This window comes from Ursus maritimus, unplaced genomic scaffold, assembly GCF_017311325.1.
Source record: "Ursus maritimus isolate PB19 unplaced genomic scaffold, ASM1731132v1 scaffold_3, whole genome shotgun sequence".
Lineage (NCBI taxonomy): Eukaryota > Metazoa > Chordata > Mammalia > Carnivora > Ursidae > Ursus > Ursus maritimus.
Genome location: NW_024425563.1, coordinates 41,549,471 through 41,573,392, shown reverse-complemented (window position 1 = coordinate 41,573,392; position 23,922 = coordinate 41,549,471). Strand labels below are relative to the sequence as shown.

Here is a 23,922-nt window from a genome sequence, read left to right as displayed (position 1 = left end):
GAGGGTCAGAATCCTGCTAGTGTGACAAATTCCAACCCAGGTCTAGCTCGTGGTCCATGCTCTTTCTCCTGTACCCCCTCACCTGCGATAACAACCATCTTAATCAGGTCACACATAGAAGGACTTTCTTTTGTTCGAAGCTTCCCAACATGAATTTCCTCAATACAATCCTGTAGGGATAGCAGGGCCCAAAGCATTATTACCATGTTATAGATAAATAGATGAAGGCTCATGAAGGGAAGTGACATTACTGAGGTTATATGAAAAATAAGTACCAAAGCTGAAATTAGATTCCTCCCACAACTACTCAGTCATGTTGCTGTTTTTGAGCTGTTTTGCTGCATAAACTACAGACAATAGGTGGAGCGATCCATAAGAGATAGAATAGAAAAATAGTTTAAGGCTTGGGTTTAATGCCAGTGGCTGAGGTTCAAATCATGCCATTGCTGACTCATAGCTATGTGTTTACTTTGAGCAAGTTATTTAACTTCCATAAAACTCAGTGTCCTTGCCTATAAAATGGGGCTAGTAGCAGTGCCTACCCAGGCTCTGGTACCTGCCAGTGGGAAGGAGGGCTATGAGGGGTGGGGAAGGAAGGTGTGTATGTGGGCGGGGGGAGAGGGGGTACACATTTAAAGTGCTTACAACAGTGTTTGATCCTCAATACATCCTCCATAACTATTATTGTTTAACATCCTCGCTTCCCTCTTCATCAGGTCAAATTATCTTCTCTCCCTGATTTATTCTTTCTCTAGGAAGCAAACTTCACGGGATTCCAGAATGACCTTCCGGGAGAGAACTCAGAGGCATGAGATGCAGGTTCTATCCAAGCCAGAATTTATCTAGACTCTGGGGCAGTAGGATTGCTAGGCTGAACCCCATCAGCAAGTCTGGGTCCCTGTCACCACCTTGGGCATGCGCATGGAGCCCGAGATGACTTCTCCATCCTGTTCCTTCCATCACTTGGAAGATGCACAAGGCAAGCATCCTATGGAGTGTGTGTCATCTGCATCAGCAAGTACTGGCCAATGTGAGGTCACCACCTACTCATGCCAGCCAGGAAAGATGCTCCCTCCTTCCCCGTGACTCCCAGCCCTCCTTCCCACTGGTCAACACCAGAACCCAGTGGACAGAGGCATCTCCGGCCCAAGGTCCAGGTGTGGGCAAGCAGAGGGGACTAAAGAAGTACGGTCGTACTGCAAGAGTCTTCTAATTACAACTGAAGATGCAAATAAAAGACTTGTTGAAGCCTAGATTTCCACCCCTCCATCTTTGGATTGCCAGTTCAGTAGTTGTAGCCAAGAAGGTATTTGTCCTTGAAATGTGAACAAATTCATTTCGAGGCACGGGTACGTTGGGTCTCCCCTGTGGGTAGCCTCGGTTTGCAGTTGGGTGTGTTGGCAGCAATTAACCTCACAGTCTTGTAGCAATAGATGATTTGTCAAAAGATCCCAATGCTGGCCCTCTAGAGGAAGGTTAAAATTGAGGGGTTCTTTCTCTGATGGGAAAAAATAATAATACTAAGAAGTCATGGGCCCCAGACCGCCAGTCTCTGAGAGTTGGGACCTGGGTTTCATATGTCTTTGAGGCTCTGCAACGGCCCCTCCCTTGGCTTTCCACATCTGGGCCACTCTGGGCTCCAGTCCTCACCCTGAAGGGTCGCCTCTTCCCCTCTGACCTTTCTGAACCCTCTCTTTAGTTGGGAGCTGAATCCCTGTGGCTTTTCCAGGCACGATATTCCTGTAAGCTATTGGTTTTGCACGTCGCAGCCATTGTCTATCTAACACCTCGGCCAGAAAGTGCTGGTGGGTTTATTTTGACAAGTCTGGAGTTTGGTATTTATAAGCCTAATCCAAGTGAAATATGACTAAATGTTTTCTAGTCAATTTTTGCCATCAGATTTTTTCATAAGTGGAAATGGCATAATTTAATTTGATTATATATACATCCCCACCCACGGCTCTGGAATGTGCGTGAGCTCCTTATTTTTAGCCTCACATACATTCTTGACATTAAAATCTCCTTGGCAAAATCCTCCTTCCCAGAATTATTCTGAGCTTAAGTCTTTTTTTTTGGCCTACCGCTAGTGGAGTCATTAAAATGTGCAGTATATTTTAATAGCACTCCATTCCTCATTATGGTGTCAACCCAGAAACTGCATATTTAAGGTCACAGTGGCATTTTTTCCCACAAACTCTCTTATCAATTCTGTCTGTCCTTAGGGAAAGTATCTCTTTAGGCAGAAATCAGATTCCTCAGTCACCATCTCTCTGAGAATTATTCTCTGAATTGAGGAAACTGAAATCTAGTTTTATGTCGACACAATAGTTTTGAAGGCTGCCTCCCTTTCTGTCCAATCAGCTAAATAGGAGAAGGCCTGGACGGGTTGGTGGTCGAGAAGTACTTTTCAACGTTTCGCTTTAAATCAAGATGCACTGCGGAAGACCCACACAGAACCGTTGCTAAAATAGCTGCATGCACGGAAGCCAATTAACAGAACAAAATCTGGCAGGTGTCCTGGATGGCAAAACGGGAGGCCTGGGTTCTCCTGACAGATGCTTTCAATCTCCGTCAAGTTCTGGTCTGCAAGAGGCATTCCATGCCCACCTCATCTATCAATAGAGTCTGACAGTGAAGGAGAGAGCGGAGTGCGGGGCTTTGTGCTCCTTAGAAACTGGGAATGCGATTCTGTAGTTGCCCTAATGCTTGTCTCTCCTTCCCCGAGAAGACTGGCCATCAGAAAGATAATGGCTCGCATAGCTACAGGGGAAGTGGCCGCTCAAATGAAACTTGCTTTATTATGGTGTGGATTCTGGAATCCTCATCTGCACGTATCTGCTAAGCTTGGGGAAATACGATTTAAATATTATTAGAACACTGGTAATTACTAGTCTTCGGACCTTGGGAAAAATCATTTAATGCCTTTGGGCATCCACCATATCATCTGTAAAATGGGAACAGAGTAAGGCTGGAGCAGAGGATCTTGTGGGGTCTTTATAGATGCAATTCTGAGACCAAAATGGTTTAAATGACACCCAGAGAATCAGACCTTCTGAAATTCTTTCTCCAGGGGACCAATGACTTGGTGACTCAACACTGAGTCATTTGCCCTTTAGAAGGTGTAACTTCCCCATCTATCAGTATGACCTCAGAGAAACATTTCCCAATCGAGAAATACAGTTTGAGCTGCAGAAAATGAGAAGCTTAGTGTTGTGATGTCACTGTGGGTAGCCGTGGATGCCCAAGTGGGGTCACAGAAGTCAGCAAGGCACTATGCCAAAGAAAGATGAGTACTGCCTACACTGAGATGTCCCAGAGGTCTATGGTTACATTATCTCATAGCTTCAGGCACAGGTGAAAATTTAGGATAACAAGAGTAGGTGTGCTTAATATATTTAGCCATGCTCTAGAAATAAGTGTGTCCACTTTACGGAACTAAATTAAACATGAATGGTTAAAACTTCTCTGCTTTCAGGCTTGTGTGAAGCATAATTTAATTGAAGTTTAATTTCACCAAGCAACATGTCCTATCATTTTTTTCCGGAAAGTGGCAATACCTTTTTAATGGCCCTAATTTGAAATCCATCATGAGAAAAAAAGTATCCCTTTTAAAGCAAACAAACATGCAACCTAAACTTTCTTCCTTCATTTCAACAAGTTTGTACACACATACACAGACATGACTTTGCTTTTTCCTTCTGCATGTGCCGTGTGGAGAGAGGCCACAAGCCTGGGTCTGCTGAGGGAACAGGAAAACAAAAACGCTTAGAGCAGGAAGTAAAGTGATTCTGTACTTCTAGAATCATCTTAGGTGAACTACAGACCTGCTGGCAACTGCAGTTCTTTTATCATCATCTGAATATACCTCATTTGATATGCAGCTCTCCCCATGTTCCCTACTGCTTTTCAATTGCATTTGATTAAAGGAAGATAGCCCCATTTAGGTGCCAGCCTCCTTGCTTTGGGAATCATGAAAAACCCATGCCTCATTGCTCTGCAACTGCATTTTTAAAATGCATTATCCACAACAGGGCTGGTCCAGTTAACATTTTAGAAGTGCAGCTCCATGCTTGTAGAATGTTAACGTGGACAGCGGCTTGGCTCGTGGAGTCTCATGGTTTGCGGACTGCTCAGGGACCCTCTGAGAGGTTCCCAGGAGATGTGACTCAGTATTACCATTTCTACACACAGCAAGAGCACATGTCTAGAGAAAACTAAATGTAGGAAAATTGGTGAAAGGTCTTAAACAAAACATAAAAACCACAGTTCATAAAGGAAAAGAGCAATACATTTGATTACTTAAAATTAGAAACTCTGTTCATCGAAATCCATCATAGGAAGGGTGAAAAGGCAAGCCGTAGACTGGGAGAGGATGTTTGTAACACGTGTAACTGAGCAAGAGGGAGTATTCAGAATATTTAAAACTCATACTAATCAGTAAGAAAAGACAATGGAGGACAGGAAAATGGTCAAGACTTGACTTCAGGAACAAGGTTGTCCAAACAGCCAGTAAACATGTGTCATGTTTAATCCCATTAAAAGTCAGGAGAAGGTAAATTAAATCACAATGAGAAAATAATATGCACCCACCGGACTGGCAAAAATGTAAAACTTTGAAAAATATCAAGTACTGGTGAAGACGTGGAGCAGAAATTCTCATTCTGTTCTGGTGGGTGAATAATTAGTACAACCATTCTGGAAAATTATGTACCTTTTACTAGTAAACTTAAGGATGCGTCTACCCCATGACCTTGAAATTCCTTCCTGAGTACACACACCACAGAAGAGGGTAATTAAATGCACCATGATATATGTGAAAGAATATTCATAATAACATTGATTATAAGAACCCCCACTGGAGGCAAAGCAAATGCCCACCAACAGGAGAATAAACAGATGATGATACAGATCACACAGTAGGATCCTTTACAGTAACAGAAATGAAAAAAAAAAAACCCACAGCTACTTATCGCAATATGAAAAAAATCTTTCAAATCATAACATAAAAGTAAAGAAGATTGATACCAAAAGATAACATATATAATTTGATTCATATGAAATTCAAACCCAGCCAAAATTAAACGACTGTGTTTCGGGGTGTGCACATAGATGATACAATTCTTAAGCAAAGCAAGAAAACTACTTTTTATAAAAGCTAAGAACGGGGCAGCTTTGTGGGGAGAGAAGCGCTATCTTTGAGAGGGGGCATGCAGAAGAGGGATGGACAGGACTCTATTTCTTGCTCTGGGTGACTCTTACATGTTCTAATTACTCATTAAGCTGTGTATTTCTGTTCTGTGCACTTTTGTGAATGTGTGTTATATTTCACAATAAACAGAGTTTCTAAAACTGTCTTTCAAAAGACTTTTAGAACAATTATTCTGGAAACAGCGTGGCGAAGGAAACCAGACTGGACACAGGGAGGTGGGTGATCAGTTGGGTCTCAGTTACACACAAGAAATAGCAGAGATGGCTGAAAGATCTTTCTGGGTTCCTTCTCTACATTCAGAGCCAACATGTATCATTAGCATCTAGTAATAGGGATACTGATGCCAACATTTTTCAAAATCTCCAGAAACGTCTTGGCTCCTTCACAGAGCCTTGGGAGTCAGTTCAGCAGAAATCAATATTCATCTTCTGTTCTCTTCTTGCCTGTCGAGGGGGCCTGGAGTCCTTAAGCTTCTCCCACTTCCGTATCCTTCCCCAAAGTCTCCTCCTCTTCCTTGCCCCCATCCTTTCTGCCCTTCCTCAGAGCAGAGCAGGTATAGAATACACCTGCTAAGATGTTACGCCCAGAGACAGCTGAACGCAGCATTCCCTAGGAGACTGACAGGTACATAGGGAACACTGGAGACGGTGCTGCCCTAACCCCAAAGAACTGATCACCGCAGGTGTGTGGTTTGGGCCCACAGTAGGTAACTGGGAGAAATATTTGGCGCCAGCAACATGTAACTCACACATCCTCCTAACTACACGACTGGCTTTAAGGGACTGACCAAATGGTCCTAAACCTACCTCACAGAATCCCCCAAGGAGTTTTAAAAAAGAAAAGAAAAAAAAGTACAGCTTGCTTGATCTCCAGCCCTAGATTTTGCTTCACTGGGTTTTCGGCAGAGCCTGGAACTCTCTATGAATGGCAAGCAACGCGGGTAATTGCGGTTCAGGGAGTTTTGTGCAGCCCTTCTGTGGGCCCACATGCCTCATGGCTGGAAGTGTGTGGGCTCCCGTCACTTACCTCCATCCAGTTTCCCTGGGTCTGACCTGAGCACAAATGTGTTCTCCTAAGAGTACAACTTCATCACCTTGCAACTCTCCGGGTATCTGGTAGGTAAACTCAGGATAGCTCTAATTTCATCTTTCCGCTCTGGATTAATGGCATTTTCCCCCCAAGAAGACAGACTTAATCAAAATTAGTTCTGCACACATGTAGATACCCAAAAGAGAGTCAAGTGGACAAGAATGGCCATGTATCTTTTTAAAGATTTTATTTATTTATTTATTTATTTAAGAAAGAGGCGGGGGTGGTAAGGGACAGAGGGAGAAGCAGAATCCCCGCTAAGCAGGGAGCCTGACGCAGGACTGGGTCCTGGGACCCTAAGATCATGACCTGAGCCGACGGCAGACACTTAACCCACTGAGCCACCCAGGCACCCAAGGATGGCCATATATTTATGTGACATCTGGACACAAGGAAGGACGTCCCTGAAGAGGTATTTTGGGGGCTCTAACAACATGTGGGTGTGATATCATTTCGAAGCCCTCTAGAACAGGCTTTCTTAAACTTATTTGTCTCAGGACCCCTTTATGCTTGTTTATGTGGATTATACTCATTGATATTTACTGCATTAAAAATTAAAAGTGAAAAAATATTTAATATTTATGAATTCATTTACAAGTAACAATAATAAGCTCATTCCATATTAACATAAATATCTTTTATATGGAAAGTAACTCTACCTCCCCCCAAAAAATGAGTGAGAAGGGTGACATTGTTTTAACTTTTGCAAATCTCTTTAAGTTTGGCTTAACAGAAGACAGCTGGATTTTCATATCTTCTGCATTCAATCTGTTGCAATATGTTGTTTTGATGGAAATGTATAAAGAAAATCAGGCTTCACACAAATATGTAGTTAGGAAAAAAAGGAGTATTTTAATCTGCTTCTGCACTCAATCTGTTGTGCTATTACATGCCATGTAACCTCTGGAAAATTCTACCATACACATGAGAGAATGAAAATGAAAAAGGCAAATAGCATCCTAGTGCTGCTGTGAAAATAGTTTTGACCTCACACACCACCCCCTGAAAGATCCTCGAAGACATGGCCCTCCACCCTCCAGGTTCTGGACCACACTTTGAGGACTGCTGCCTTAAAGAAAAACAGTGTTGGCTTGCTTGCCAATAGCATCAGCCATTACCACTGTCTTGGATGCAAGTCAGAAACAGGGTGAGGTGGGCAGGGCAGGGGACCACAGGCATCTGTTTGCCAGCTGGTTAAAGCACTAATTATAGGCAATTCTAATTGAGGCTCCCAGACGACACCTCAGGAAGGGATTAAACCCGTCTCTGCTAGGGGCTGGGTTCATAGACCTACTCATACAAGCCACTCGGGGCATGTCCAGGACTGGGGACAAGTGATTGCTTAGACTGAGGAACAGAATAGTTAACTTTCCCCTCCAAAGCTAGGGCCTTTGTTGGGGTTCTGAGGGTCAGCCACAAATGGCACTCTGTGTGTGCTCAAAGGTGCGAAGTGAGGCTACCCAGACCATTGCTTAGAACCTCAAGTGCTGTCCAGCAACCCTGGTCCCCCCTCACTGTTCTGTTTTTCTTTGCACCCGTGTTTATCACTTCCCAATACACTATACGGTGTACTTATTATGTTTATTGTTTATTGCCTGCATAGGCCACGAGATAAGGATCTTATCTATTTTATTCCCTGTTGTATCCTCAGGACCAGAACTGTGCCTGAAATAGAGCAGGTGCCAATAAATATCAGTTTCATGAATGAACTAGAAAGATTTACACGTGGAGGGGCAGGGGAGAACCTCAGCTTCCTACAAGCAGGCTACACCCAAGAGAAGGGGAAGGCTGAACTGAGCATGCCCATTTTCTTCTCCCCAAATTCAGGACACATATTAGGCCATTCCTCTTTTCTTGGGTGATTGAAGGGCAAGCAGAGACAAGTGAGGAATGTGACATCTCCATGTGAAAGGAAACATCAGGAACAGAGAAGCATCCACTGTGACTTTCCTCAACTGTTAGTTCTCAATCTACTTGCGCTCAACTATTAAGCCATGGTTAGCAGAGTGTGGCCATGCTCAGAGAAGGAGATCGGAAGTTCTGTTGAGACTTTTCTTCTCCTCCTTCCCAGGCACGCCCCTGGGGCCATCCACTACATGTAGGCCCTTCATCTCCCTACTGCTTCTCAGCTCCACCATTAATTTGGGGGCTGGGACTCTGCAAACTGCACTTCCCAGACTCCCTTGACAGTTGGTTCCTGTTACGTCAGGTCTACCGAAGGGAGATGGGCAGGAGAATGGAAGGAAGAACACAATCTGGGGGAGATGGGGGGCTTTCTTCATGTCCCAAGCACCAGCCTTGCCATGTTCTCAGAGTTATTAGGAACATCCAGGCTGTACTTCTGCTCAGTTGCATGGAGCTTGGATCCTAGGATGACTCCTTCTCTTATTTTTTGTTTCCCCAGTCTTAGGGCTGGTAGCAGCTTCTTGTCGTTACTCATCTCGCTACTCCTCCTCCTTTTTGCTCTGTCAGTCTGTCCTCCAACACTTGTGCCCCCAATTCCCTGCATCGAGTCCCCTCTCCCTGAAGTACCTATGGTGGCCCCTCCTGCCTGATGGGATGGCCCCTGACTGGTTACGCTCCTTTCTGGATCCTCCTGGGACCGCTGGTGGACAAGTTAGAACTGATCCCCAGAGGGCTTTTATGCGGGTCAGAGAATCTTCATTAATTAAATCTGCTACAACTGCTGGAAATTCATTCTCCATTCCAGTTTTCTTTCCTAATTATGTCTTTCCGCATTGTTCAGTATAGCTAGAGTGACCATCCATACACGTTCACGCAAAACAGTCCAGGTTCACGCCTGTTGTCGTGGCTTAATTATTAATAGAGCCTCCTTTCTCTCTCAAAACTATCCTAGTTTGGGTGATAAATTATATGGGCACTCTAAATAGAGACCATTATATGTTCTGCAATGAAATAAAACGACATTAAAATACTCCAGCAATAAAATACCAATTACAACATGTTCCAAATTTGAATATCGACCCCTGCTCATCATGAGTTTTCTGGGAAGGAATTAAAGTTCAATGATTAAGTTAAAGTCCAAAGATATTAAAGTCCAAAGGATTTAAAGTCCAAAATCATATTCTCTTCCCCTTCTGATTTAAGGTTCAAAGAAAATGAAAGTCTGAATCTCCTCTCAATTTGTTATTCAACTCCTACGTTCTATTTCTCAGTGTTCCAAGGCCATGCACCAAATGTTGGAGTTGAGAGGTCCAAAAATAGCCTCTCTCTTCCCCATGAGAGCTTTGAGCAGATTATAAAATAAAACAAAGGATGACAGAAGGGAGAATAAAACACCCTTATTACAAATAAATGTGGCTTATACCTGCAGGCAAGAGAGCCTACTAATAATGAATTCTAGAATGAGACATCCTGGCTGTGGCACATACAGCTGCTCACCAATATCTTTGCGGCCCTTCCCCGAGGCCCAGCTGCACTCTGTATTTCTCAGCCTCTCTTAGAGGCTACTCTGCTCACATGAGTCTTGGCCAATGGATTGTGAGAAAAGTCATGATCCATAAACACTGCCCTTGAATTTTCTCCTGCTTTCCTTCTCACCCCCATCTGCAGACTGATTGGTGAGGACTCTGAGGGCATAGAAAAGGGAGAAGCTGCCCAATTTTCAGAAGTTGCTTCTTCCAGCCCTCAGCTCACCCTGCCCGTTGTACCCATCCCATTTCTGGAAGCAGTGACTTGAGATGGGTTTTCCTATGGGAGGGAGTTAGCTGCTTCGGTAGACAGAGGAGCAAGACAAAAATTTCTGCACCCTATGGACAGCCCAAGCCCGAGAGAAGAGAGCGGGGCTGAGCTGAGTGTGCCCAGTACAGTCTGCCCACCTTCAAACCAATCAGATTAAGACCTACCTGGTAGGAGGGCGCCTCTTTCCAGTGGCTAAGATCATGATACCACCGTGTGGACAGAAGTATCTGCCAACCAAAGACGTGTTTTCTTTTCATGCACCTCTTGTTTTGATCACCGACATCTTTCCTTTGCTCCCCATCCAGATTCTCTTAGCTCTTTTTCAAGATACACACTCCCACCCCAGCCTCCTTAACAGATGTGAAGCACAGGGCAACTGCCTTTGCTTCTCTCTTGAGATTGGCCCATGGAAGCCCAGCCAAATTGTCCTCTGGGCAAAGCTAGATGAAAATGAAAGGAAGAACAACGCTTCTTGGCCCCCCTTCCCCCTCTGTTCCAGATTCCAGAAGCCACAGAGTGTTATGTTCAGTAGATATAACAGGAGATTCTTGGCACTTTTTTTTTTTTTTTTAAAGAATGGTGGCATTTGCTTACAAGTCACCAGGCTGTTTCTAGGGAAAAATTGTGCTCTTAGCACCTCCAGAGTCCACCTTCCTGGGAGCTATCTTTCTTCTACCTTTAATTGAAATGGGAAGAGAAAAGTTCACACCCTCACCATAGCAAGAATATATGCTGGGGTGGGCCCACTTCAGCGTACTTGCCACACCCACAGTCCCTTCTGAGGGACACTGCCCCGCACAGCACTTAATGCTTAGGCCAACATTTGGCCTAGGACCATGTGACCTAGTACCTCCTGACCAAAGCAGATTAGACCAAGGAAGCCCCCAATCCATGGGGGCTCATCTACGGACTGATCCACAAAGCTAAGAGGCTAAACCATGGGAATTGAAACCCAAAGTTCATGATATAGGATTCACACAAGAGAGGTCACAATGGACCATCTCAAGCCCGTAAGACAATAGGACCCATGAGTCAGCAGAGGAAACTAATAGAGAAAAGACAATGGGACAGCTGTGCAGAGAAATGCAAACAGAGACAGGAGAGGGGAGAGGGGAGGAGGGGGGGGAGGGAAAGAGAGAACACAGTTTGGAGGAACCCATCCATGGAGATATCTTGGATCCTGACAGTTGTTCAATTCTTTCCATGTCTATCCTTATAATAACCTCCTTTTTCCTTGACCTGACTTGAACACATCACAGTGCCTTTTCTGACTAGAACAATTCATTTCCAAAACTGTGTTATCAAACTGTGATGAGTGATTCCCTAGAAACTATGCTCATGTGAGCTTCTTCCTCTTCCTTCCTACCTGTCAGATGCCTTGAGCTACAAAGTTTGGGAAGAAGCTGTGAATAAATAATAGAGACTTTGGCAAGATTGGCACTTTGGGAAGAAAGGAGAATAAGACAGGTGAATCTTTGTGGTATTCTCTAGGTTTTTATGAGGTTTGGAATTTAGGGTAAAAGTCACCTACTGAAAAATTCATGCCGGACTGATGAATTCTCCAGTCCAGGCCTTGTGAGGAAATGAGGGAGGTTTCCTCAAGGACATCATGGTGCTGGTAAAAAAAAATTAGTTGACTTTTTTTACTGCTGGGAAGGAGAGAACTAAATCATGTCGTCGCTATCATCTTTCAACCCAGGACAGATACTGATCCCTTCCCACCATGGCATGGCGAGGCCTGGATGAGACCCTTCTAAGAGAAGGTAAAGAGGCTCTGAGTACAAGAGCCCAAAGACATGAGCTGCAGTCACATGGAACCCAGAACCTCAATCCATTATCAAGACCAACAGATGTCCCCAAGAAAAGGGGTGGTTGTCCTGACAGAGTTGCAAGGGCTTGTGGACAAGCCTCCAAAGCAGCGTGACGGGAGGAGGGATGTGGGAAGAATTTAGCCCCAAGCCATGCCTTGAAGGGAGTAGCAGAGTGGCAGCTGGAAGCTTGGTAGATTGGGAGACTGGATCCCCAAATGAGACCAGAGATCCTGGCACTTGATGACTCACAGTGCACCTTCTGTTCCCATCTTCAGGAAAGGCTTGAGGCTATTCAGGCAGGGCCCCAAAGCCAGGAGCTGGAGGTAGACCAGATGAGCTCATTTATCCGAAGAATGTAGGTCTGTGGGCCATGCCCGTTTGCCAGTAACATCGCAGGTCCTACTAGAGAAACACGTCCAAGTCCCATGACCCACACCTGTTACAGCTGCAGAGGAGTGCCATCTTTCTTCCTGGAGATTTCCCATTTATCACCCAAGGAGCAATAATGGCTATTGATTTTGATCTGGAAATAAGAAAAGGGTCACTGGGGACATTAATGGAACTTCTTCAAGAAGCCATATCTCTTAAGAAATTCTAAAGCAAGTAGCTCCCCCTGCTCAGGGGCATAGTGATCCCAGCCTGCATTCCAGGATGAGTCCAAAACAGTCTCACATTCAATTAAGAGAGTTCATTTATGAAAAGGAGGCACTCTGAAATCTGTGGAATTAATAAACTAATGAGACATGTCTACTACAAATAAACTAATGAGGCATGTCTACTACAAATGCAGAAAGTTCAGCCAGTTTTACTAAAAATTTCCAATCTTTAAAATTTATAACACGGAAAGCTATAATATACTGAATTATCTTAATCCTTACCAAAACAAAGAAGTTAGTGAGGAAATCAAATGAGATGAAGCTAAAACTGACAGTTCAACTAGCCACCCGGCCAGATAAGCTGGTGCACATACTAGAATGTTATTAAATAAATCCCTGGTGAATTTCCTTTATTAAGGACTCGGCAGAAGAAAGGCAAATTTCAGAAGCCCGGGGGGTGGGAGGGTTGCCAGAAATGAAAATGAGAGGGGGTCTGGAACCCCTTAGCATCCTCAACTGGAGAGCTAGGGTGGGGGGACCAGGCGGCTGCACCCTTCAGTACCCACAGACGGCACATGAACAAATTATTCTTGTTAGCCTCTAGGGGCAGGGTGCCGTGAAAATGAGTCCCGTGATGGCCGTGGGAAGAAGACTGCCCATCTTGCCGCCCTGTGTGGTAGCAGATAGATCTGTTGACAAGTGATGCCAGTGTCCTTCATTAACGAGTGAAGGCAAAAATCTGACAAACGGACACCAGACAATAAAGCAATTCAAGTGAAACAATAAAATAATTCAAGGGGAGAAAATACAGGCCCAGTCATTCACAGTGCTTGAAAGTCATTCTTCTAAAATGCAAATTTGGTGACATCAGATCCTGTTTAAAATCACTGCCTTTTCCCCAGTCCTACACACCCTGCCTTAGCTCAGACCATAATGAATTAGCGCTAGGATGATTGCAGTAGTCTAACTGCCCTCAGCCTTACCTTGCTCCCTCCCCACATGCTGCTTTCTGGAATCACGCTTTGAACCTTTCTTAGGTTCAGAGGAGGGAGGCATCACAGAACTGGCAGGGCTGAGTGTATGTATATTCGTTGACAGGCAACAGGAAACAACATCTTTCTCAACCCGTACTCATGATTTGTGCCAAGTGCTGCGCTAGGTACTTTCTTATGCTTCATTTCATTTAATTTCATTGCCGCATCCCCTCCTGAGGCAAATGTCAGTATCTGCATTTTGCAGACAAGGAAAATAAGACTTGGGAAAGGTATCCAAAATGCCAAAGCCACGCAGCCATAAGTGGGACATGGATTCTGAACTTGGGCTTCCTGACATCCAGTCTCACGGTGTGGGCCAGGAGCAGCCTCTCCCTGCCCTCCCCTACCCTCCACTTGCTCTTGGCTCCTCAAAGCCCAGGTGCAACACTGATTGATCCTGCCCCCCCCCACATCTCTTTCCTGATCCACCCTGGTCTGAGATAACCAACCCTCACCATCACCTTCTGTCCTACCTATGCTCCCCCTTCATCTCCCCTTCCCTACCTGTCCTCCCAGACCCCAAAGATTGCTATTGCTTCACTGCCCTTTTCCTGAGAAGAGATAAATAGACCCATGTCCCTGTCCCACAGTATTTCTGAGGAAGGAGGTGGGGCCCAGGCAGGGGCTGTGTGAACAATGGCTGTTATGGTAGGGCTTTCGGGGGCTGGGCAAAGCGTGGCCCCCTCACAATGCCTTGCATTTTGTCTCTTAATCATGCCCTGGCCTATCTGACTGGCTCCTGCCATTGAAACCCTGTAACACCCAGTGATAAAGAGCCATTGTGCTTCTTTCCGGAACAGAACTGGGCTGTCATTCCACACGCAGCTAGGATCTGAGCTTCACCCTGTTACTCAGCATTTGCAGTGCCACTGTCCCCACTGGCCCTTACTCTCCCCCAGCAGAGCAGCCAGGGGTCACCAGGAGCAGGGACACCCCAACCAGAGGCCTCCAGGCGGCCCCGGCTCTTGATGCCCCTTGGAGAATGGCTTGTGTTCTTCCCTTCAACTTGGGATCTCCAGACCAATCCAGGCTGGAGGACAGACTGGGACTAGAGCTGCAGGGACAGGTCTCAGCAGCTTGCTTGCCCTTGCAGCCTGTGGTCTCATCCCTCGAGTAGACCCTCGAGTGTAGGGCAGCCATGCTCTTTGAATGAAGTTCCCCCTTAGTGCAGGGCTTCTCAAACTTCAGTAAGTACAGGCATTGCCCGGGATCCTGGGAAAAGACAGGTTTGGACTCAGCCCGAGATTCTGCATCGAGGTCACGTTTCTACCAGCAAGGCTGAGAGGCTTGCTCGGCCCCAGCGGTGGGGTGAGAGCGGACCTCTCCAGGGGTGTGTGTGACACTGGGCGGGAGCCCCTGAGCTGGCGTTGGCCAGGGTGCCAGCTGTCCTCACAGCAGACCGGATGGAGCAGCTGTGGGGAAGGAATCGAAGACGATGAAAGAAATAATCAGAGCTGCTTACAGGGGAAAGGGGGGCACCCACAGTGGGACTAGTTAGGAGGTGAAAAATGGGTGGGGGTGAACTCTATGCGCTATGAGGAGTCCTCCAAATGAGCTCATGCAGAGGAAGACCCGGGCTTATCCATTCCGATCCATCTCTCTTCTTTCCCACAGTGCTCCTTCCCACCTCAACTCCAGGAGGCCGGCTCTGCCACTGCCTCGAGAACGCCAGGGAGAAACTCGGTCAGCGGCCTCCCCCCGGGCCGCGGGGGCCCCGTGCCGGCGCCACTTCTGACCGCCTACCACAGCCCCTGGTCACCCGTGGCTCCGAAAATGGGTCGCCGCAGGCCAGGCTGGGTCACAGTCGCCAGGGAGGCTTGTCAAAACGCAGAGTTCCAGGCTAGAAATTCTGACGCGGTCGTGTACGGGAAAGAGCCCAAGGCCCGGCAAACACGGTGAAGCTCCCCGCGCGGGTACGAAGCACGCCCGGCTTGGAGTGAAGGACCGACTTCCACCGAGTAACACCCCGTGCGGCTGTTTCAGAGGACGCCAACGGAAGGCATTTCGATGCCAGTATCATAAATAGCGTCGCTCCAGCTGTGTGCGCGTATATGTATAAATATCTATATCTACTTTGTAGTATAGGATACATAGTACAGACTACACACACAGACTAGATACATAGATACTAGGCAGTAGGATGATAGGATGATAGGATGAGAATTTTCCCTTCTCAATTTTCTAGGTTTTCTACAACAAGCACGTATTTCTTTCATACTGAATATGTGCTTTTGTGAATGCTGGGGAGCAGATTATGGCATATTTGGTGTGGGGATCCTAAAAATGCAATGCCTCCCAGAGAGGTGTGCTGCTCCTTCCTTCCTTCTGGAGAGAGTTCACAGAGGTCTGCTTCAATGTACTCCTTTTGTTCTGACTGCTGGACGGCCTGGCTGGCTTCTCTAAATGAACGAATACTCATTGCACTGCATTAAATAAATACATCGACTTTTTTGTTTTTAACAGGCGTTAAGGAGGAGGTCGGGGACCTGGGCACGCATTCAGGACCGGGCTCCAGTCAGCAGGAAATGGCAGGACTGAGCAGGGAAACGGAGGCTCACATCAGCACGGCGGGGCACAGGGGCAGCTGGGGCTGTGGGGAGGCTGCCGAGGTTCCCCCAGACCTACCGATGCCAGAGCCCAGCCGTGCCAGCCCAGCTCTGCTAGTGTTCATGCTGGGACGGGAAGTGGGAGGATCTGGCTTCAGTCCAGCTTTACTACTTCCTGGCCATGTTTAACATCAGCTGCCCAAATGAAATGCTTTTCCTCTCATTTTCCCACCGCATAAAGGGAATAGGAAAACCCACCTCAAAGTCCCGGGGATGGTGATGATAACTTAAGAGAAGCCCCATGTGGTATGTGGCACACAGATGGCCCTCGGGGAACACCCCTTCCCTGCCTTCAAGGTGGGCTTACGTAGGGGGAGGGCAGGAAATTGCAGGTGGTGGGCACCAGGGCTTCCCAGGGAGAACCTGGGAAGAGAAGGAAGGGCCCGACAAAGCCCAGGGAAAGGACAAGGGTTGCCATGGCCTTGCTTCCACACCACCATCCTGGGGAAGGTTCATGCAGCACAGAGAGCTCCCTGAGAAGCCCGGGCATTGTAAAGGCCCTTCCCTCATCACCCAGGAGATGGGGGCGACCTCGGGCTCCCTTGTCCCTATGTGTCTGACAGATGGCCCTGTTGTCTAGAGACAACAGGCAGCTGGGGTCAGGGAAGACTTGAAGCGACACGCTTGCATTCCAGTGCTGGTCTCACCCCTTACAAGCTGGGCAAGGGACTTTGTTGTTCTGTGCCTCTGTTTCCCCATTTGGTCAATGAGGCTAAATAGCACCTTCTCCGGAAGGCTGCCGTGCCCCTGGCAGCGAGCACAAGGTATGTGCTCAACAAAATGTTTTCCTTCCTGACTCCTTTACTGGAAATTCCTGCAGATTTTACTCCAGGTAAGTCTCCAGGGCATTAAATAGTAAATCTTCCACTTATTTCTGAGGGGCCTAGACATTCTTCACTGTATAAGCATGAAATTCATGAACCTTTCCCTGGCCAAGCCTTGTGAGGATTCTCTAGGCCGGGTCCCCAGACTCTGAACCCACTGCCCAGGCAGCGTCTGCCACTGGGTATCCTGTCAGAAGATGGGAAGGGGGCTTTCTTGTTATCCTTTCTCTAATACCGGCACCCACCCCCACCCATAGCATTTGCTTCTGGGGTCTGTTTCTATGTTAAAACGTACCTAGGATTTGTGTTAATCGAGTCTGATAGAACGCACAAACACAGCTATGACTGCCATGAAGGACAAATTCTATCCTCACAGATCCCAAGAAACAGGAGACAGGCCACACCTCGCAGGACCACACCCAGAAGCAGCAGTGTAGTCAGGAGGTGGAAGAGGTGAGAGGAGAGCAACACGAATCAAAGTACCAAGGTAGGACCTGTAAGGTGGAACTGGAGAGTATATGGGAATCCAGGCTTGACAAACATGGGTCATCAAGAGAAAGGAAGAATGTCCATTCAGACTCATTTGTTATGTGAGTTCTAATAGACCTTTCCTGCTTATCAACCTAACCACCAAGGGGGCTAGGTATCTATTAATGAAGAGGACTCCAAGAAGCACCAAACAGAAAGTGAAGAGAAACTTAGAAAAACACAGTTAGTATGCACACATGTCAGCTGAGGGGGACGAGAAGCAATGACACGCTAGTGGCAACCGGCACATAGGAATTTCTAATACCATCCTCTAAGCACTAGAGAAATGGCTGATTCTAGAACCAGGACAGGAAATACACAAGATGAACCCAGAGTGTCTCATATGCCAGAAATAAGGAAGTCCTTGGGAAGGAAGAAAAATCCCACAGTGATGGGGCGGTGCTAACGGGAAACAAGAGCCGACGGAAGGAGCCCCCATGGCCAAGCTCGAATACTTTGAGCAACGAAATAAATAGGGTTGGATCATAATCCACAGTATAAAATAAATATCTACAAGTCCATACTTATAGGAAAATGATTGAATAAATTAATCAACAGGAAAGAAGAGACAAATCTCCCATGCAGAATTCTAAATAACGTATGTAGATATTTCACCCTCAAGGGTGTGCAGTGTAACACCCATCTCTTAAGTGTGGGCTGCAGATGGCAACTTCCTTCCAGAGAGCACAGTCGGAAAAGGAGAAGGGAAGAGTAACTTTGCAGGACAGGAAGCGGACAAACCACAGTCATAAATCATATCAATAGCATGCACCCTCAATATGATGGAATGAGAATCCACTTTACCTTTGTGTCTTCTCCAAAAATTCCATAACCTCAGTGTAATCATGAGAAAACCAACAGACAAATTCTAATAGACGTGCATTCTGCAAAATACCTCACCAGCACTCCTCAAAACTGTCAAGGTCATCGAAAGCAAGGAAAGCCCGAGAAAATATTCCAGCCAAGAGGAGCCTAAGCAGGCATGACAAAGGTCTTAATTTCCTAAAAGTTCTGTAACAAATGACCCCAAAATGAGGGGGGGGTACTTAAAACAACAAAAATGTATTCTCTTACAGTTCTGGAGGCTGGAGGTCTGAAATCGAAGTGTTGGCAGAGCCAAGCTCCCTCTGAAGCTCCCAGGAAAGGATCCTTTCTTACTTCTTCAAGCTTCTAGTAGCCCCAGGTATTCCTTGGCTTGTGGATGCAGCACTCCAATCTCCGCCTCTGCTGTCACGTGACCATCTTCTCCCCATGTGTCTTCTTCCCTTCTTATAAGGACACCAGTCATACTGGATTAGGGGCCATCCTACTCCATTAGTAGACCTCATCTTAACTAATTACATCTGCAACAACCCCATTCCCAAATAAGGTCACATTTACAAATAAATAAGGTACCTGGAATTTAAGGGAGCAAATAAGGTACCCGGAATTAGGTCTTCAATGTATCTTTTTGAGGGATGTAATTCAACCCATAACAATCCCCACACCGATTGTTACCCCCATTTCATGAGAAGCCAGGACTTGGGAGAGGAAAACAACTTGCTCAAGGGCACGTGACTAACAGGGCGCCAGAGACAGGTTTCTAACTCAAGTCTGCCTGGTTCTCTAGCTTGGGCTTCTGTACTACATTATACAGCCTTTTTCACACTAGACGTCCCTTCCTGTCTTTGCCTTCACTGTCCATCCTCTTTTAAGTTACAAATGAGCAAATTCAGGTCTAGGAAACGGTAGTGATTTGCCCAATGCCACACAGGGATAAAACAGGCGGCAAATTTTGAGATTGGGACTTCTAATTAATGTATATCAATTCAAAAATGCTTATTAAAAATCTGATCATTCAGCCATGTGCAGGGAGTGGGGGGGTGCAGGGAGAGGAGCTCTGGGGGTTGATAGGCTCTGGGTCTGAAGGCTCCGTGTTTATAATAAAAGGGTTGTCCATGGCATTGGGTCTCCAGTTGCTTCTGCAGTCTTCCCTCCCATGCCACTCTCTCTCTAAACAGGGACCTAGAAGAGAAAAGAACAAAAGAAAATTCTTAGAACAGGTCATCTGTCTCCTATCATCTGTCAAGGAGTTGGGGTATCGTGGATTTCATGGTGCCCTCAAAAGGAAGCCCAGACTGCAGAGCCATAGACACGTGCTCTGTCTTCTTTGCCTGGGAAAATGCTGTGCATTTTTCTCCGAGAACATCAGGAGTTATCGGCACCCTCCTCCAGGACTGATTTCACAAAGGTTGCAGCTATGATGACAGAGAGGCTAGAAATGGCACTGCAGTCACTCATCTCCCTTGCTCGCCGATGGCCATTAGCAAAGCTGGTATAAGGTTGTGTCATGGATTGAAAAATGGTCACCCAAATGTATCAGACTCTGACCTTTGGAACTTGTAAATGTTATAAGGAAAAAGGTTCTTTATAGATATGACTTAGTTAAGGATCTTGACATGGGAAGATTATCCTGGATTATCAGGGTGGGCTCCAAATGCAATCACAAGTGCCCCAAGAAGAGAGCACAGCCGGAGGTCACACACACAGAAGGGGAGAAGGCGATGTGACCTTGGAGGCAGAGACCAGAAGAGCACAAGTCAAGGAATGCCAGCTGCCACCAGAAGCTGGAAGAGGCAAGGAACAGATCCTCAGAGTGAGCGAAGTCCTACCGACACCTTGATTTCCACCCACTGATACCGATTTCAGACTTCTGGTCCCTAGAATGATGAGAGAATACATTTCTGTTGTTTTCAGCTACGAAGTTTTGGGGAATTTGTTACAGCAGCCTCAGGAAAATAATACAGATGGTAGAAGATTTATTCCACTAGTAAGGGGGAAAACTCTCTAAAGCAAATATAAGCTTCCTGATTTAGATTAATCTCTGTGGGAGTGAGATGCTGTCCAGCCATGCCCCTGTGCTCACCTCTGAAGGGAACGCGGTCCATCAATGCTCTGGGCTTCCATCTGATTAAGGAAGAAGTTGGGGCTACAAGAAACCAATATGGAGTGTGATTTCCTCACTTTTCAGATGAGGAAAAGAAGATCCAGGGATGTTATTTAACTTGTCCAAGAGCAGTTAACCAGGTCCTAATGAGTAAAGCTTCATTAGATCTCTAGACCTAGTGCACAGCAGACACACACACACACACACACACACACACACACACACACACGAGGTCATAATGACAAAAACACATTCAATGAAATAATGATAAAAATAGAAAAAAATAATCAGGATCTAGGGAAAATATGAATAAAAGATTAAGATCAAAGCAAAAAAATTAAGAAAATACACAGAACCCCTCAGAGCCAACACATTATCTATCTAGAGTCAAGCTTCAAAATGGATGAAAGGAAGGAAGGAAGGAGAGGGAGGGAGAGAGAAAAAGAAAGATATTTGCACAGGAAGCAAAGGGAGATCCTCAAGGATTTTTTTTAATGAAGTGCGGGCTGTGTTGAGAAAGATGAAGGGACCAAATAAAACATTGCCAAGGGACACTGCGGCCCGCGGAGGCTGGAGGCAAGGCATCCATGATGGCGCTGTCTGCTCGCTGCGTGGCTCAGGGCCTTCTCCTGCCCGGGGGGAACGGCAGGTTCAGGCTGCGACACCACCAGAGACAGGAACGTGGAGAGGTTTGAGAGCTCAGGTGGCCCCTGGCTCTCCTCTGCCTTGTTCCCTCAGGCCCCTGCCGCTTCCCTGCAGGAAACTAAAACACGGGGACAGCGATTGGGATATGAGGGAATCCTCGCAGGGTGACTCGGAATCTCCAGTCTGAGGTCCCCTCCCAAGGGACGGAAGAGCTGCCCCAAGGCTTGTTCCAGGCTGCCCCCTCCCCTGCCTTTGCTGGATCACTTCCAACAGGATTCGAGCATCCTCCAAACCAGACCCGTCCCATACTGTCCCTCCACGCTCCTCTAGTCGCGACCCCGTTGCTCTCTTTTCCAAAACCGCCTGGAACGGACTGTTTGTAGACACCCCCCATTCACTGCCTGTGCCCTGTGCACCCACACAAGCCCATCGTGCCCCTGAAACTGTTCTCCTTCCCTGCAGCATGAAAGCTTGTCCCGCCAGCTCCAGGGAGGGCTAAAGTGCTTTTATATCATGTGAGACAGGGACCCACTGTGGAAGCAGGCAATTCGCAGACACCAGACCACTCACTAATCCCACCTGCGTCAGGGTGTTTCATCTCTCTGTGGTCTGTCCTGGCCACCCCCTTCAGCTCCAGGCTAAGCTTGGGCTCCCAGGATCCCATCTTTCTCTTCAAGTTGGTCCAGGGGTCATCTCGGGTTCATAGCCTGGTCTCCAGATGTCCTAAGCAGTGACTGCCTCCTCTGCCCCAGAGACGACACTTCCTAAGTGGAGACCTTGTCAGCATCCCCCAGGGGTTCCTCATTCATCTTCAAATCCCTCCAGGCGAGTGTCTCCTTGAGGCACCCCCACTTGTGGCAGATCTCTCTGGTTCCCCAAGTTGTCCCAACGACTCTGCTTCCTCTCTGGCCCTGCTCACCACACCCAACGCTCTGCTCACAGGACAGAAGGAAGCACTGGGAGCCCATTCCTCTTTGTACTCGTTGCCCTGAAATTCTATCTTCGGCTACAAGACACGGCCTACCTTGGCCTTTCTGTTAGAACGTTAATGTGCTCAACTTTACAAAACGTGTACGACCATGATGAGATTTCTGGGGGAAATGTGCCATTGAGCAAGGCCACAAGGAGAAGCACGACATGCATAAGAGAACCCGAGGTTAGAAGCAGGGAAATGGCATGGCCCAGTACGTGCAGTGATGAAGAAAAAGAAGGCAGAGGAGGCGCTGCCCAGTCACGTGCCAGCAGGTCAGATGAGCAGCCTGGGGTGCGGGAGAGAGGTCATGGAGAGGCCTAGATAAGCCAGCCGAGCCAGAGCTGCCCTTGGGTATGGTTCTGGAGACACCACACTGAAGGAAGCATCCCTGGGCCGGAAGGGGCAGGGTTTGCTTGTGGTCTCCCCCTCCCACACCACCGGCTGCAGTCCTCCTGTGCTAGGATGAGCCAACCTCCTCGTCCCAGAATCTTCTACCTTACATGGTCAAAGGGATTCTGCAGATATGGTCAAGTAAAGGATGTTGGGATGGAAAGATTATGCTAAATTATACAGGGCGGCCGAGCATAATCACACAGTCCTTATAAGAGGAAGGCAGAAGGCCCAGAGTCAGAAGCGGAAGCAAGAGGTTGCAGATGGAGGAACACAGGCGACTCCTAGACTCTGAAAAGACAAGGAAATAGATTCTCCCCTAAAGCCTCTAGAATGAACACAGCCCTGCCAACATCTTGAGCTTTTAGACCCCTGACTTCCAGAACTGTAGAAGAATAGGTATGTGCTGTTTTAAGCTACTGAGTTTATGGTAATTTGTTATAGAGGCAACAGGAAAGGAATACACTTTCATATAGGGCAGGGACGAGGGGTGGGTGCACATGGGGAGCTTTGGACTTTTGCCAAAACTTTGGGGGGCCAGACATGCTGCAAATGGCGACATCAGCACCTCCTCAGGTTCCCGTCCCCATCCTTGGGTCATTCACCCACTTGGAAGAAGGCTATTTATATTGCCAGCGAGGTTATCTGCAAAGGCGGTAAGGTCAGTGTCCACCCAGAGCCCTAGGGAATCCTCTTCCCAGTGGACAGCATTGCATGGATTAGGGCCAGGGACGCCCAGCCATTCCACCAGTCACCCAGCCTGTGAACGGAAGCATGACCTGTCTTACCCTGTCCCTATGGGGACACTCGGGGTCGGCTCTTGTTTCCTCACTCACACCCAGATAGAGCAAAGGGAGCCAGGGAAAGCAGGCTCAGGCAGACCACAGGATGCACAGAAAGCCCTTCTGCAGCCCAGATGGCCCACGAGGCCAGCCCCGGCAACACCAACGTTGTGCCAACGGCCCCTGCCAACCGCGGCTGGCGGCAGCCCGGCTGCTTGCAAATTGAAGGCGAAGAGACAGGAGACCTCTGGCTGCCCGCCGGCTCCACTGGTCCAGTTCCCTTCATAAAAGCAACGTTCAAGCTACTTCCCTGCAGAGCATTAGCATAAAAGAGCTCTGGCAGTACCATCCTGAGTCTCTCATTTGAAGCACATGCTCGTTATAGACTTTCTTTCAAATAAATCATATTGCTGGCTGCAAAGGAGAATATTTCTCTGGGCTCGTGTGGCAACCCAAGAAGAAACAGCAGCACCACAGTCTCTGTGACAGGCCAGGCGCTAGGGTCTTACTGTCAAAAGCTGGCAAGTGCCTGGATTACACCTGTGTTCCTACTGTGTTCCTACAAGAACGCCACCGATCCCCAGGTGCATTTTCTATAGGGGATATTAGCTGGCATGCATCTGCCCTACTTGAAGGGGGCCGGCAGGTTGTGGGACGGCAGGGGCAGGACGGCCACCCGGGCCCCAGAAGGCTGTGAGGCAGTCGTCCGGGCAGAGGTGAGCCGACACCATGACACGGAGTCCTCTGAGTCCAACACCACTACTCTCTCCACTACCCATTCTGTACCATTATTGGTAACCCCAATCC

At 47.3% G+C, this 23,922-nt stretch overlaps 1 protein-coding gene across 2 annotated transcripts in view; it reads left to right on the top strand.

Annotated features, from left to right (window-relative positions):
* NPSR1 (neuropeptide S receptor 1) overlaps positions 1-846 on the top strand; it is a 138,394-nt gene extending 137,548 nt beyond the window's left edge. For both annotated transcript variants that reach the window (XM_008686484.1, XM_008686483.1), the window contains one exon: positions 756-846. In XM_008686484.1, the coding sequence (XP_008684706.1) occupies positions 756-846 (91 nt within the window). The remainder of the gene's footprint in view (positions 1-755) is intronic.
* The last annotated feature ends 23,076 nt before the right edge of the window (positions 847-23,922 follow it).